At 53.4% G+C, this 15,803-nt stretch overlaps 1 protein-coding gene across 1 annotated transcript in view; it reads left to right on the forward strand.

The window, feature by feature from the left end:
- The first annotated feature begins 4,416 nt into the window (after nt 1-4,416).
- LOC110570949 (leucine-rich repeat flightless-interacting protein 2) overlaps nt 4,417-15,803 on the forward strand; it is a 149,171-nt gene continuing 137,784 nt past the window's right edge. Inside the window, exon 1 of the mRNA XM_044913631.1 lies at nt 4,417-4,584. Coding sequence (XP_044769566.1) covers nt 4,489-4,584 — 96 coding nt within the window. The 5' untranslated portion in view covers nt 4,417-4,488. The remainder of the gene's footprint in view (nt 4,585-15,803) is intronic.

Raw genomic sequence — 15,803 nt, forward strand, 5'->3', positions numbered from 1 at the left:
ATCTAATAACCTTATATTGCAGTCAATGAACAACTTCTACTTGGATTAAGAAATCTGTATCTCGTTTTCCTGTTTGTGATTTGGGAGAATTATTTTTTTTAAGAATTGTTTAAATCCTTTGAAGCCATTGGTTTACTCTTTGAGTTTTAGTTAAAACTAGGTTGTGTAATCCATAAATCCATTTAACCTTGCTAATTCAAATACATTAAAATACTCTGAAAATGATCTCATGAGAGAGAATGCCACTACCGGGACCTGGGAATACTTTGTGTATCATCATGATGTGACATGAGGCCACTTCAAGTGAGGTTATGTATCAAATATTAATATTTAGGGCCTCATGTCAAATTATGGGGCCACAATATCAAACTAATATTTGGCATATAGCGTTTTTATTTTTAGTTTAAAATACATATTTATAGAAGTTCTAGTATACTACTCTTTCTGTGCTTCAATGGATTGTCTTGTGTGCACCACCCCAGAGACCCCAAGTCGAAGAGATGATTCACAGCAAGTAATCCACAGGTGTGATAAGGTGAGCCAGGTACAGACAGTCAAGTGGCAGCAGAGACGCTGAAGGGGGATGGAAAGGATCAGCTAGAGAGGAAGGAAAGAATAAATCTGAGCTTAGGGGAGAAATAGGAGTCCAAGATGATTCTAAAGTTTCAACCCCAAGAGACATGAAAAAGTACCTGGAAATGGCAAGACTGGGTTGGAAGGGGGTATTGGTCCAATGTTCTACTTCAGATATGCTGTGTATGAGCTGCTAAGTGAGGAATCAGACAAAGGCCAGCTGGCCCCTGGAGACCAGCCAGTCACCTCCCAAGCATAGGACGTGTAGATTCTGACCTCAGCTAGCCTGTTCCGAGCATGACTGTGGCTCCACATTCTGTCCACTGTCTTTCAAGTCATCCCTGTGAGGGGCTGTAATTCTCCCCAGCCTTTCTCTAGCTGTCCTCCAAGTGAGGTCATGCCATCTCACATTCATTGGAAGAGCAAGGCCAGAATACAAGTCAAAGAAATTTGGGGCAGAACTGCAAGCAAGTCTTGCTCAATGGACCGGAGTGAGTCACCTCCCAGCCCACGTGACCTCCCACGGAGGGCCTGCAGGCTGGATGACGCCCCCAGAGGTGCTCACTACCTTCTTCCTGCAGCCAGCCCACAGGCTTGCCTAATGAGGTTCCCAAACAAAGGGAACACTGTGCTGAGGATGGAAATGCCATGTGGGCTGCACTGTGGGATGCCCCTCACCAAAGTTGCCCTGGCTACCACCACTTTGTCACGGACCTTTCCTGAACATGGCATCCATTTCTTCGTGAAGGGCCTTTGCACCGGGCTTGGAGATGAATATACTGATTCTCTCCGCCTGGACATGGGACTGTAATGCATGTTCTCTCTCTCCTGCTCTGAAATAACCCCTCATGGGTAGTGTAAGCACCTGGAGTAGGAACATAAGAAAAGGGCTGCATGGGAGGGGTTCGGTGGTAGTGGCCCAACCATGGAGAATTCTTCTAGGTAGAACTAGAAGATTACCCATGCAGGTGAGGCTAAGGGTCCAGGGCTGAGAAAGTTTCAGCTTCTTGATGAACCTGGGGCTCAGCCTGATTGGATGAGATCTCGTAGCTTTCTACCTCCCTCCAAGGGGCACCACGAGAACAGGGGAGACCACAAAGTGGCCTAATGTCTCTGCCCCCCTGCCCCGCCAAGCCCAGCAGGAGCGGCCACCCACCATTCATTCTGGACCCAGGTCTTTGGGGCCAGGATCTGGAGGGACCATTTGTTAACTACCTGTGTGTCACGCCCTGAAATACCTCTTTACATGGACTGCCCCCCCACCCCCACAAAGCAGTCATTAGTATTTCCACTTAAAGGTGAACACTGATTCTAAAGGGACAACCAGCCAGTCTGAGAGCACATAGCCAGGGAGGAGGAAAAAGCACCTGGACTATGGTCTGGGAGGTCATGAGGTCATAGGACTGAGGATCAGCAACACTGGTTCTGACGATTCCCAAGGGGGGAAGATGAGGAGAGGTGGGGGATGAAATTCACCCTGATGTCTGAGAACACTGCCTAGGGACTGGGACTATTTAGAAATACCTCTGGCCAGTCCGAGGGAGTGAGTCCTCTGTCTCTGGACGAAAGCCAATGGGGACAGTGAGTAGGAAGGCTGGAGACCGGACTTGGTTCCCAAGTTCGACCATACGTTCCCATTATGATGAAGTAGCAGCACATCCAATCCCCAGTGAGGACAGAAGGATGAGTGAGACAGGGTCTGTCCCTGCCCCTCTCATGTCAATAGACCGCTACAAAAGAATTTAAGTGCTGGAATAAAAAGTGGCTCAAAGTTCTGATGAAGAACGGTGAGGGAAGGAAGGGCAGCCTTGGGGAGTTGGGGAGGCTTCCTCTAGAAAGGAGACGTAGGAGGCTTTAATGGGGCTTGAGAAGAGGAGTTCTAGGTATCTCAGATAAGTCCTGGGACAGCAGCGGCTATGTCTATGTCCTTTACGGTTATGCCCCAGTCTCCAGCATAGCACCTGCCAGGTAGCAGGTGTGGGTGAGTGAATGAGTGAAGTAATGGGAATGAGAACCAGCCTGAGCAAAGACATAGAGTCACCGCAATGCGTCATGGTCTAGGGGAGTGTGAGCCACCTCCAGTAAGGGTAGAGGCAGAGCTAGAGATGATTTCCTCCAGCCAGGATTATGTCATCCAAGGGGTATGGGTCCTAAGTGGTGTAATATGGCGCAGGAGATTCAATCCACAGACATTTCCTCGGTGCTACAATGCGTCAGGTGTGTGCAAGCTCTGGGAATATGGTAATGAACAAGGTCACAGCCCTAACACCCGCCTTGTCTGCCTGCTCCACCCACTGCACTGAAGTCCGCTCAGGTGTGCTGAGCACCTGGATCAGCTCCAACCCCCCATCCCACCCCCCACCCCCACCCCGCCATGTCCTCTCACTGGCTTTCCCAAGCAATAAAACCTCATCAACTTTCCCTGCTACTGCAGAGTCCCCTTTCTGTTCCCTGCTTCATCCAGCTTCCTAGTTACTTCCTAAGAATCCAAACCAACCTGGTCACAGTCACTTGGTTAGAAATATACCAGAATGTTCCGTGTACTTACCTGTGGGGCTCTGGTGGGGGTGGGAGAGGGATACAAGTGACTTCAGTATGGCCACCTCCCTCCCATTCTTCCCCAGCCCCATTAAAGATCTCCCCGCACCCCAAACATCCAAACATCCCAGTAACTTTGGGACGAGCATCTTTCCTCTTTTCTAATTCAGTAGTGACAGCTAACAGTTACTTGCATCATTACTGTGGCCAAGAAGGCAATGGCTTTGTAAACCTTATTTGATTCTCCAATTTATTTTAAAATCCACTTTTAGAGTGTAGAAGGTAAAGCTCAGGTAAATTCATTCCTTTTTCAACAGCTGGAGACCCAGGAGTGAAGTGGTAAGTCACAGAGGACATGCAAGTGAAGAAGGAAACGCATACATCTACACGATGATTCTGAACATGCTATGAAGCTCAGAAGGCTGGCCAAGGTCACAGTCTGGTAGCTGTGAGTGGATCTGAATGGCCCTGGGCCTGACCCCAGAGTTTGCCTCTGACCCCATCTGCAACTGCCTGACTCCAACTCATGGGGGGCGGGGGGCGCCCATCCTAGCCACATCCTTGCACTCACTCCCCCCTGCAAACCCTTCTCTGCAACGCCAATTCCCAGGAGCCTTCCAGCGCCCCAGCAGAGGTCTCAGCTCCACCGGCAGCCACTGTCCGGGAGCCGGTGGTCCACGACCACCCGCGGGGCTCACCCTCCAGCGCCGCAGCTCCGGCCCCAGGCCTCCCGGCGCCTCTGAACCCTCCGCGCTCCCTCGCCCCCTCTACCCACCTGCTCCCGCAGCCCCCCCGTCACCTCCGTGTCCTTGTGCCATCAACCCCCAGCCATCCCAAGCCTCCCGCTGTCCCCACGTTTGGCGTCTCCGAGCGTCCCAGGCCCAGTCCCACCTGGCGTCCCCGCGCCCCCAGCCCTGGGGTCCCCGCAGGTCCCCTCCTCAGACGTCCCCGCGCCCCTGTCCACATCTTCTGGAGTCCCCGCAGGTCCCCGGCGCCCCAGCACCCGTGTCCCCCCTGCTCCAACATGTCCCCCTGCCCCCGCCCCTGTGTCCCCTCTGCTCCGGCGTGTCGCCGCGCCCGGGCCCCCGCGTCCCCCCTCTCCTGCGTGGCCCCGGCGCCCCGGCCCCGCGTCTCCCGCTCCGACGTATCCCCGCGCCCCAGCCCCCGTGTCCCCTCCACCCTCCGGCGTGTCGCCGCGCCCCCGGCCCTACGTGCCCCCCTCCGGCGTGTCCCCGCGTCCCCGGCCCGCGCCCGCTGACGCCATGACGCCGCGGCGGAGGGAGGGGCGGAGCGGGGCCGGGGCCGGCCCGAGAGGGGCGCGAGCGGCGCGAGCGGCGGGAGCGGCGGGCCCCGCGGCAGCAGCGGGCGGCGCGGCGGATGGACATGGGCACGCAGGGCTCGGGGCGCAAGCGGCTCCCCAACCGGGAGCGGCTGACGGCAGAGGACGACGCGCTGAACCAGATCGCGCGCGAGGTGGGCGGCCGGCGGGCGGCGGGCGAGCGGGGGCGCCGCCGCAGCGGTCGCGCGTCGGTCGGTCGCTCTGTCCGTCCGCCAGCGGCGCGGGCGGGGGGTGGGGCGCGGGCCCGGCGGGATGTCGGCGGGCCAGACACCGGTCCTCCGGCCCCTGGGGACAGGCTGGAGACGCTGACCCCCTCCCCCACGCCCCGGCTCCCTGGGGCCACTGTGTCCCCCTCCGGGAGCGGAGCTGGGATGGCGGCGCGGGGTGGGGGGGACCGCGGGGTCGGGGCGAGCGCCCCGCTGTGTGGTGCCGCTTGGTGGGGGTGCAGTAGGCCGCCCCCCGGAGGCCATGGACAGTCCCCGGAGGCCACATGGCCCTGGCGAAATGGCCTGTTTCTTGTCTGTGACCATGGGTCATCGATTGTCACGCAGGTGCAGCTTGGGCATGAGCTTGGGGTCACTGTGAATCTTGTTTCTGGAGGGAGCCTGAGAAACGGGTCCAGGCGCACTGAGGGGCTTTCATCCAAGTTTTCTGGGCAGTTTATTTGAAAGATTGGTGGTGAACTTTAAGCGTGGCAAATTAAAGGAGCACTGTGTGCGCACTGGACAAGGGCCTTTCCCTCTAAGGATCCAACCTTCAGGTGAAATAAACCGGTGACAAGGGAAAGTTGACCCCGGGATTGGCCGCGGCAGCTCCTGGGGAAGGGGAGCCCGTTGGGCCCCAGTGACAAAGGAGGCCTGATTTTTCTCACATACCCTTTTGTACCTTTCCAGTGTCCCGTGTGTGTGCTAACTATACAGATGCAGCTCATCCCTCCTTGTGAGCTCCCTTCCGTGTTCGATATGATGTGGAGTTCTTCTGCATACCACACTGTCCTCAGGTGGAAAAACTTCCAGGCCATTTAGGCTGTGGGCTCTGGTTGCGTCATTCAGCTATTTACTGAGGTCCGCTCTATAACCAGTTCGTAGGTGTTTTTAGTTGCAAATACTCGATTTTGCTTTTATGGACATAGGGCTGTCAATCAGTATTTGTTGAATATTGAAATGGATCAAGACTTCGGTTTTTCTCTGTATGAAAAGAAAAGGGCTTTCCAGGCAAACTCTCATACATCCCTTAAAACCCACTGCAGATTGGTGGCCTCTGTGAGACCTCCCCCATCACCCCAGGCAAAAGTCTCCCTGCCTCCATCTGGCTCCTCTAGCTCTTCTCCCTACACATGGTGTGGGAGTCACCTCTTCTCAGCATAATTTGCTCACGCTGTAGAAGGTGACACCCAGGCAGCCGATATCTTTCTCTTTTGTTTCCCCAGAGCTCCACAGTCAGGCATATAGTAGGTGCTCCGAAGTGTGTTGCACTAATTAACAAAAGAAGTACCAGGACTTAAAGTACATTGGGCTAAATAAAGACATTGGCTAAATGTAGTAGCTTGAATATAATCCCCACTCCTGTGAGGACAGTCACTTAGGTATGAATTTGACCCTAAGACCAAACAGGTGTTCTCTGGAAGGACAGAGGTGACGGATGATCCCTGGGCCTCGTCTTGCTGTCGGTGCTTATGGACAAAGGAACAAGAAGAATGAGAGCTCCCAAAGTATGAGGTATGAGCTACCTCATACCTACTGGTTTGGATCGGAAACAAAGGCTAGGGATGCTCCCTGGGTTGACATCCTCGAGGTCCCGAGGATTGGGAGCCCGTGGTCTTGTCCCCCAGCCAGGGAGATGGTAGTAGGCAGTGACAGATTCAGACTGGGGAGTCAGTCCTGGGCTATGAAAATGCACACACCTCATGGAGGAGCGATGCGATCCTGGGGAAGTGAGTCATTCAACCCCCCTGAGTGTCTGTTCTCTTGTCTCTAAAGTGCGGGAAATAAATCCCCCTTGGCAGTCAGGATTAAAGAAAATGACTAGCATCCATACAGTGAGTAACCAGGTAAATGTGAGCCTCAGCCACCTATCCTCCTGATAAAGCCAACCACAGATTGGCTTGTTATAAGTGCTAAGTGGCAGGTATCTATAACGTTGGAGGGAGCAGGTGCAACATTTTATGTTTTACCACAAATTGAATTATATTTCCCAACTGTAAAAATTAGAATCACGATTGAAATGGCAAGTATCTGTTCACCGTCGAGTTCTTGAGTTCTTATAAAAATTAACAAAATTGTCTTAAGTTTAGTACCTTCTTATTTGTTCATTGGTTCAGCAGATGCATGCCGTGCTCTCCAAACACCTGGGCTAGGGGGACTGGGATTCAAAGATGGACCTGAAGAGGATCCACCCATGAAGAGTTGGGTCAGAAAGGGGTCTGACCTGTAGATCAGTAAGAGAGCAGAAGATAGGAAGAGATCTGATAGTAAAAGGCCATGGATATTGTGCCCTGAAAGTTTGGAAATGAGAGAGTTCCAGTTTATTGAGGGGACTAGGAATGGCAATCAGAAGTGGCTTCCTGGAGGAAGTGGCATTTTGAGTTATTTTGAAGTGACAGAAACGCTGACCTGGACTGGCCTCCACAAGGGGAAATATGTTGGCTGGAGCATGGATTCCTGGCCACCAGCCCCACCAGCGGCTGCTTCCCTCCATAGCACCTTGCAGCTGGATCTGCTGCGCTGTCCTCTTTGGGTGGCCTCACCTTCAGGCTGACATGCGTCTGCCGTGTTCCCACACTGCCCTCCATGAGCCCACACCCAGTCTCTCTCTTGAGAGCTAGAAGTATCTTCCCTGACAAATCTCCACGCGGCTCCCTGGCTACCCCCCGAGTCTAACTGTGAGCGGGACTGTTGACTCAGCCGCCCACAGCAGTCCCTGGGCCAGGGTGTGCAAGGCCCGGGGAGTCCTACCTTGTGACCCATCAGGCCCATCCTGGAAAAGGGGGAAGTTGGCTGTTGCCTCTGAAGCCCTTGGGGAGGTGAGGGGGACTCAATGAAAACTGGGGACTGTTTCAGAAGGTGGCAGGGGGTGGGTGGACATGGGTCAGATGTCCGGTAAGGCGCCCTCTAGAGAATAAGCAGAGCCTTCTGGGCTGGGGTGACCTGGGGCCCACGGGCAGGGTCACCGGGCAGGAGGGAGAGAGGGTGGGCAGGGCTGGGAGGGGAGCTCAGCTGCCCCTAAGGAGGGCTCGAGAAGCATGCCCTGACCGGTGGAAGCTGACACAGTCCTGTTTCTGCAGTTACGCTGTGGTTTAACCCGAAGCCGGTTTTTAGTAAATGGACTTGTAACTTGAAAACACTGTAGATGCATTAGCACAGATACTCGCTTCTGAGGTGGAATTCGGGCAAGATGTTGTCAGGAAGAAGGTCCAGTAAGCACTTGGAAACGCTCATCGCCGCTGAAGGCGTGAGCAGTGTTTCTCACACCCTGGCGAAAGGTGTTTTGAAAGCAGATATATTTTTCTCTCCCGCCGTGTTTAACATTCGGCTCAAGATTTTTGGTAGCATCCCAGATTGCTCATTCAGCGCTCGGCCACCGAGGGAGATGAGCCTGCTCTCACGATGCCTGAGGCAATTCAGAGTATTCCTCTCAAATGGAGAGACAACAGCATTTTAACAAATAGTGCTAACACACAGGCTGTCTTAGGAACGAACTTGCGGGCCCTTTCCCAGTGGTGTGAGTGAGTCGTGCCCTGTGGCCACACGGGCCCTGGGTCCGATGCCCTTCCCTGCTCACAGCACAGTGCCCTCCCCGCGACTGTCCCCACGGCCGCCTCTCCAAGACCCACCCGCTGCGAGGCGGTCCCTTGGGCGCCGATGGTGCCCACCCAGCTCCCCGCTGTGAGCGGGTGCTGACTCCCTGGGCTGTGAGCGCCCGTGGCCACCCAGGAGTCGCTGTGGGGGAGGGGTGTGACCCCAGCCCCACCCCCGCCCCCCGGGCAGCCTGCAGCTGTTGCCTGAGGGGTGTGAGGATATAAAATGTCCCCTCCGCTCGCTTCCAGTTGGAACCCACTCTGGTGCCGTTCGGGCTCCAGAGCTCCTGTGGGATGGGGCTGAGGGCGCACTCCAGCGGAGGCCCCCTCCTGCCCCTGCCCCCGCTGTCCCCTCACCCCTCTTCTGCGGGCTGTGCTCCCCGGACATAGAGCCACAGACACATCCCTGCCTCAGGCTCTGCCTCTGGGGACCCCGACTTCGGACGACCCCGTGCTTCATTCTGGGTGGTCCTGTACCTACAGGACATTCTCATCCCCAAACCCCTTTCATGTTGCCCCTCACCGCACCCTTCCCAAATAGCCTTCACAGGCCAGCTTGGCTTGAGGGACCCGTCTCCTTTCTCCTCAAGCCTCGAGGCGTCTGTGGGCCCAGCTGGGGGGGTGGGTACCCAAGTGCTTTTCCAGAAGGGCTTCGGGGAAGCGGCTGCAGCTTGGAGCCTCCCTTTCACCTCGCTCTGGCTCCCGGCAGATCCGGCGCCTCTGGGATCGCGCAGCCCAGGAGTGAGCCCATAGCTGGCATGACGCCCACTCCTGGTGTCCCGGCGCCATCGCCTGCCGTCAGTGAGAGGACAAAGAGCAGCATTCACCCGCGCAGGCCCTTGCTGCTACGGCTGAGCTGTCCCCCTCAGGCCTTAGCTCCAGGTGAAGTTGCTTTTCTGAGGTGGGCCGCCAGCTCGAAACGTGGCGGCCACGGCCAGGATGGTGTCCTCGGGTGTGGTCAGTGGTTTGCGAGCGGGGACACTGTCGCGCCCCCTTCTTCCCGGGAGTGGGGAGGGGTGAGGGGAGTCAGACGCCGAGCACTGTGGCAAGAGCTGTCCTGCCCCCAGTTCTAACACAGTCAGGCCCTCCCCGAGCTCACCTTCCCAGGACAGACTCGCACAGCCTGGTGCGCCATCATGAGCGCCGGGAACATGACGACAAAGGCGCTCACGGCGGGTGTCTCGCACGGAGACTGGGCCGGGGGGCAGCTGCACGCGGCGCCGGTGACCTTGGGCCGTCTCGGTGATTCCCAACAAGATGGTTCTGGTGGGGGTGGAATCAGAAGCTCAGCTGTGGACAGTCCTGTGGTGGCGATGGCGTGCAGGCCCCGCCCCACGGCTATTTCTGTCTGTCTCCCTGTCCCCCTTCTGGGTGACCCTCATGATTCACTGGTTTCATGGCTGGGGCTGTGATTTGTATGTGGGTGGCCTGCAGAGGGGGCATGGCGGGTAGAAATCGGGACCTGTGTTCCAGTGGTGCCTGTCACGCGTGAGCCTGGTCAGGGTACGGGGTTGGAAAGGGGGCACGTGGGAGCCGAGGTAGCTTCGGGGGCCTGTAGGGTGCCAGGCGCCCCCAGAAGCTTCCCCCCATAATTACATTAAGTCCCACCAGCGGAGCTGAGAGTATCTCTGTTTGACACAGAGAAGCGGGCTCACAGGTGCTCGGGACTTGCCCAGGGTAACCAAGAAGGTGCCCGTTCAGCACCCAGGCTGCTGCCACTTCCTGGACCAGCTCTTGGCTCCATCCAGGGCCCAGCTACCGGCCCTGTCCTGCAGTCAAGCCGACTTGCTTCCCATCTCTGGGACTGTTGTCCCCAGCTGACCTCTGGCCACCGGGCTTGACTGTTCATGGGAAAGCTGACACTCATCTGTCCTTGCTACGTCTCTCCCCGTTTTTTTTTTTTTTTTTTTCCATTCTCTCGACTTGTAAAATGTAATGTTTATTTAACTAAGGTAATACGTGTTTTTACCCTTGTCCCACATTCTCAGGCCATTCTCCACACAGCAGCTGGGTGATCCTTTAAAATATGTCAGCTCATGTCGCCTCTCTAATTAAAACTCTCCAGCAGCTTCTCATATCACTGCACAAAGGCCAAGTTCTTAATGGCCTGACAAGACCCTGAACGATCTGGCAATTAGCTCCGTGTTTATAAATAATACACGTGCGTACTCTATTGATCGCCCGAGTGTAGCCACGGACCGCTGGGAGGTCCTGGCTGGGAGGATGGGGCCCCGCTCAGGCCCTCCCCCACTTCTGTCTCTCGTCGTCTGCACACCACAGTAATGTTGTAGTAGAACCACAGACCGGTACAGGGTATGGTGCTAGGAGGGTCAGATTCCCGGGTTCAGACCCTGGTCCCGCCATGTGCTCTGTGACCTCGGGCAAGTTGCTTCACCGCTTCGTGCCTCAGTTGTCCTGTAGGTAAGATGGGAAAGTTTTGAGTGCACTTCCCACGGGTGTTTATGAGGGTAAATGAGCTCTTTCGTGGAAAGACCCCGGCATGAGGACGGGTGCCTTGTCAAGGCAGGTGGTGACGGGGACGTCACACGGGGTGTGGCTGCGGAGTCCAGAAGCACGCCCTGACGTTTCTGTCCTTGGACAGACAGCGTTCTGCCTTTCCTGGAGTTCATGACTTGTATTTTTTTTTTTTTTCCCAATTGCTCTTCTGTCTACATATCGGTCACATCCAGTTCTTCAAAAACTTTTCAACAGGACCCCTCACAGTACTATTTCCTGCGTGATTCAGCAAACCAGACAGCCTACCATTTCCCCTTCGTCCCCTCCTGGATATGGACCGCTGGGGACGTCTGTTCTCTAGACCCTCTCCGGACTTCGGCTGTCCTTCCCTTTGCCACCATTCTGAGAGTTCCCCACTTTTCTGTCATTGTTGGATCCCTCTTTGCCAGATTCCATATCATCTTCTTCCTCGGATTACTCTCTCATTTTGCTGGAGCATGTCCTTCAGTAGCTTCCTGAGAAAGAGTGCCTTTTCCAAGTGTTTGCATGTCTGAAAATGTCTTGATTCTACCCTCATGCTTGATTGATAGTTTGGCTGACTATAGTGCTCTAGGTTAAAAATAATTTTCCAAAGAATGACAAAGATTTCTATGCATTCTTTGAAATGATTTCCAGCATGTATTATTGACTGAAAGAAGCAAGGTGCAGAAAACAAAACTCGCGTGCTGTCCCTTTTGTGAGAAAGGCATTGATTTGTCTGCATTTGTACAAAGAAACCTTGGGAGAGTGTGGGGTGTGAGTGGAAGCAGATTCATCAAGTGTCACTTTTCATGCTCTTTGAATATTTTTTTTAACATTTATTTATTTATTTTAGAGAAAGAGAGCGAGGGACGGAGGGGCAGGGGGAGAGAGAGAATTTCAAACACACTCCCTGCTGAGCGTGGAGCTCTAGTTCACGAAACTGAGATCACGACCTAAGCAGAAATCAAGAGTAGGACGCTCAAGCAACTGAGCCACCCAGGAGCCCTGATGCTCTTTGGATATTGAACCATGTGACCGAATTGCGTCTTCAATAAAATAAACTAACAGTGATCAAGAAAGTAAAATTTAAAGCTATTTTCTACCACAATTTTAAGGCATCTTTTTCCACTTTATTCCAGCCTTCAGGATTGCTTTGAGAATTTTGATGCATTGTGTATCTTGTATAATCTCTGCTTTTACTCTGTAGTAGCTCTTAGGACCTTCTCTTGATCTTTTGGATGGGTTATTTTCCATTTATTGAGCATTCATTGGGGTCATTGGGTCCGAAAACATGTATCCTAAAGTTCTGGGAAGTTTTCTGAATTTTCCCCTCCCCACCATTTCCTCTGCTCTCTTTTACAGCATTTCCTTTGCTGGGAATAACTTTCTTTTCATTCCAGTTCTCTAAATTTCTTCTCTTGGTGATGCTTTACAGGAGATAACTCACCTTTATCTTCCACGCCTTCTGTTAAACTTATCTGTTCTGTATTTAATTTCTAAAAGGTGGGGGGGTTTTTTGGTTGTTATTCTTTGTTCCTTTTTTCTGGCATTCTCTCTGATTCACAAATGTGGTTCCTTTTCTTGTCATTCTGAGGATATTAATTTGTTGTTGTTGTTTTCTCCAAAACTTTTCTTTTGCCCCCTGTACTATGGTCTGTTTCTTTTTGTCCTTTGTCTGCGGCAGCCTCTGTCTTTCATCTTGACCTCTCCCAGGTGCGTGGTGATCCTCGGCTGTCCATTCAGCTCTGAGAATGAGGCACTAAAACACTATGAGAACAATTTGGTCAAAGGCCAGGAGGGGAGGTGCCACAGGACGCAAGCAGGACGGCACCAGGGGTGCATTAGGGTGGCTCAAGTGCTGGTACATTCACTACCTCCTCAGGGGACAAGAACACAGCTTGGATCTGAACCCAGGTCCCCCATCTGCCAGGTCAATGCCCTGGACTGCTTCAGTGTTGGAAGGGAATATTGCTTAATGCTGGCAAGCCAAACCTCTCTAATTTGGTGCCTACAGATAGAATTCTACTTTCGCCTAAGGAAGTGGTGGAATTGAGAAGACTGCCAAAAATTAATCTGAGATTTATACCAGCACAAAATAATCTCTAATGTCCATACAGCCCAGACAAGGGAACCGGTCATTATGATATTCTTTCATTGAGAGTGGAATAGAATATCAAATTAGGTGAGCAAACAAAGGGAGTTATAAAAAATAAAATTTTCATAGCTTCACGCATCAGGGATAATTCACTTATTTGTTAGGAAAATTCTCTAAGATCTGAGATATAAAACAAACATAAAATACCTGGAGAGTTTAGGTAGGCAGAATGTGATATGGTCTTGGCAGTGGGTAAACTCTCGGATCAGCAAGTATGTAAGAGCCAGAGCCGTTCGCTGGAGTATTATATTGCAGTGCTTCTACCCACTTCTTGGCTTCAGGGGGTAAATGAAAAATCACACAGTGGTCATGAGAATAGTTAAACCTAAAAGAACCAGGAGATCTAAGGTTTTTGTTTTGCTTTTAAGCTCCATCTCATAAGTTTACCCTTTTTTTTTTTTTTTTTTTACCATTCCCCTTGATTTATTTTTATTTTTCGCCTCCTTTTATGAGATCCCTTAGGCATAGGGGAGGATGGGGAGTTTTCCAGGTTGACAGAGAGATGGGATTTCCATGCTGACTGAACAGCTGACATGTCTCCACCCCGGATTCCCTAAGATACTGCTTTAAATGATCCCAGATATGTCTAAAATCATCCAGAATGGTGCTGGTTAGTAGGACCTTCGGCGGTGACGGCAGTCCTCTCCCCGCTGCATGTTGTGGTGGCCGCCAGCCCTGTGTGGCTGCAGAGCACCTGAGAAATGCATCTTAAATTTTTTTTTAAGATTTTATTTATTTATTTACTTGAGAGAGAGCGAGCATGAGCAGGGGGAGGGGCAGAGGGAGAGAGAGAGAGAAAAACAGACTCCACGCTGAGCACAGAGCCCAACACGGGCTCGATCCCACAACACTGAGACCTGAGCTGAAATCAGGATCCAGACGCTCAACCGAGCACGGAGCCACCCAGGCGCCCCTTGCATCTTAAATTTTATTTAATTTTAATTCATTTAAATTTAAATAGCCACTTATGGCTCGTGGCCACCAGATGGGCAGCCCCGCTTTAGAGCAATGATTTCTTCTTTGCTGAAATATGCCGTGACAGAGGTGTGTTCCATCATCCAGAGCAGGGCCGAGCATCAGAGGGAGGAGACCCAGTCCAGCCTGGGGACACGTGCGGTCCGTGGAAGGAGCACCATCAGCCTTCTGAAGTTGGGGGACCACAGGGGGTATCGTATCAGTGTATCCGAGCCTCCTTTCCTTTGTATTCCCCGGGGGGGTTCGGGTAATGGGTGGTGCCTGGGAAACGCAATGCTGGCGGCCTGGTCCATGTGGGCGCTAACTGAACCCTGGGGTCCCCTGCCTCCTGGGGGCTGGGTCCACCTCCAGAGAGAGACCGCAGCACCGCCTGACTGGCCAGGATGTGCCCCAGGGGGGACAGTGCCCGTGTGCAGGGGGCGGCCACGGCCCTGGGACTGGCTAGATGGACGCCGAGTGAGCGCATGGACTGTGGCAACCTCAGCTCCATGTGCACCTTCAGGGTCCCGTGGCTTTCTTAGCATCCAGAGCACAGGTACAGCTGAGCATCGGGACGGGACAGGCCCTCTGTTTTCAACGGCACTTTTGCTTCTTGGCCTTGAATTTAAGAATCCAGAGTAAGACGCCACCAGACTTTTCTGGCTGCCTCATCATCAGGCAGCCTGGCCTCGGGGCCTGTGGTCCACATGCTGGAGGCCACGGGCCCCCCACCCGGGCCTTGTCCTGTAGGGTTTATCTCCAGGCTTCTCTGACCTCTCAGAAGGTCGCAGGGGAGCGGTGGTCACGCGGCCTTCCTGTTACTCGTCCTGTGCGTCAGGGACTCCCAGCCTCCACACCGCGGACATTCGGAGGGATCCCTCTCTGCTGGGGGGCCGTCCTGTGCCTTGTAGGAGATTTAACAGCCTCCCTGGCTTCTACCCGAGAGTGACAACCGAAATGCTCCAGACATTGGCAGATGCTGCCGGGGACGAGAAGGCCCCATGGAGAAGCTCCCCTTCCCTTTTCCCACCACTGCGCCACTCACTGTGGCCCCACAAATGGGAACTTTGTGCAGCTCTGTCCGTGGGCACAGCTGTTCCTCTGCTGAGGGAAGAGGGAAACCTTATGGGGGGGGGATGCTGGCAGCCCATCAGGACTCCAGAGTCCCCCCCGGAGCCCCTCAGATAGAAGGGGGCATGACAGCACATTTCCATAGGATTAAAAGTGTCCCCATATTTCCTAAAAAGTATGTTGCTTTGCTGTTCACAGCTGAACTTCTTAAAATAGACCACTAGACCGTGGGTGGTCCTGTGCAGGGTCCCTGCCTGGTGCCCAGACGCTTGTCCCTGAGAAGGTGGCATGCAGACCACCTCTCCCTTCCCTCCCAGTGACAGAGTGTAAAAATGGGCGCTGTCCCAGCCCTCTCCTTCCCTCCGCCCTCTCCATGGCTTTCTTAGCATCCAGAGCACAGGTACAGCTGAGCATCGGGACAGGACAGGCCTGTCCTGGACAGGCCCTTGGCCCCAGGGCATGTGTGTCCCCCTCAGGCTGCAGGGGTGAGAGAGGAGTGACTTAACCATGACAATGTTCTGTGCCGGTCATATTCCCCTCCATGGCTTAGACCCCTGGCTTCCATTGTGATGTGCAGTTTGTTAAGGAAAACATGCTGTGTACCCTCCCTCTCCATAACTGAAAATTCAGCTTTAGGATTCCTTTTGGCTTAATAGATCTTTTTTGCTTGGATTTTTTGGGGGGGTTTTTTTGTGTGTGAACAATGTCACTGTTTTAGTGTGTTCTTTCTTTCCTAAACATTTTTCCAACTTCTCCTAAATAGAACATGGTGGTTCATAATTATATAGAGTGGAGGACAGAGTGGGGGCATTGCCTTGCAGTTTGGCAGGCCATACCCTAGACTGTCTGATTACTGGCTTGTTAAAATGATGTCACATAGAAAAGTGTAACAGGTAAGA

Source organism: Neomonachus schauinslandi, chromosome 3 (genome assembly GCF_002201575.2).
Source record: "Neomonachus schauinslandi chromosome 3, ASM220157v2, whole genome shotgun sequence".
NCBI lineage: Eukaryota > Metazoa > Chordata > Mammalia > Carnivora > Phocidae > Neomonachus > Neomonachus schauinslandi.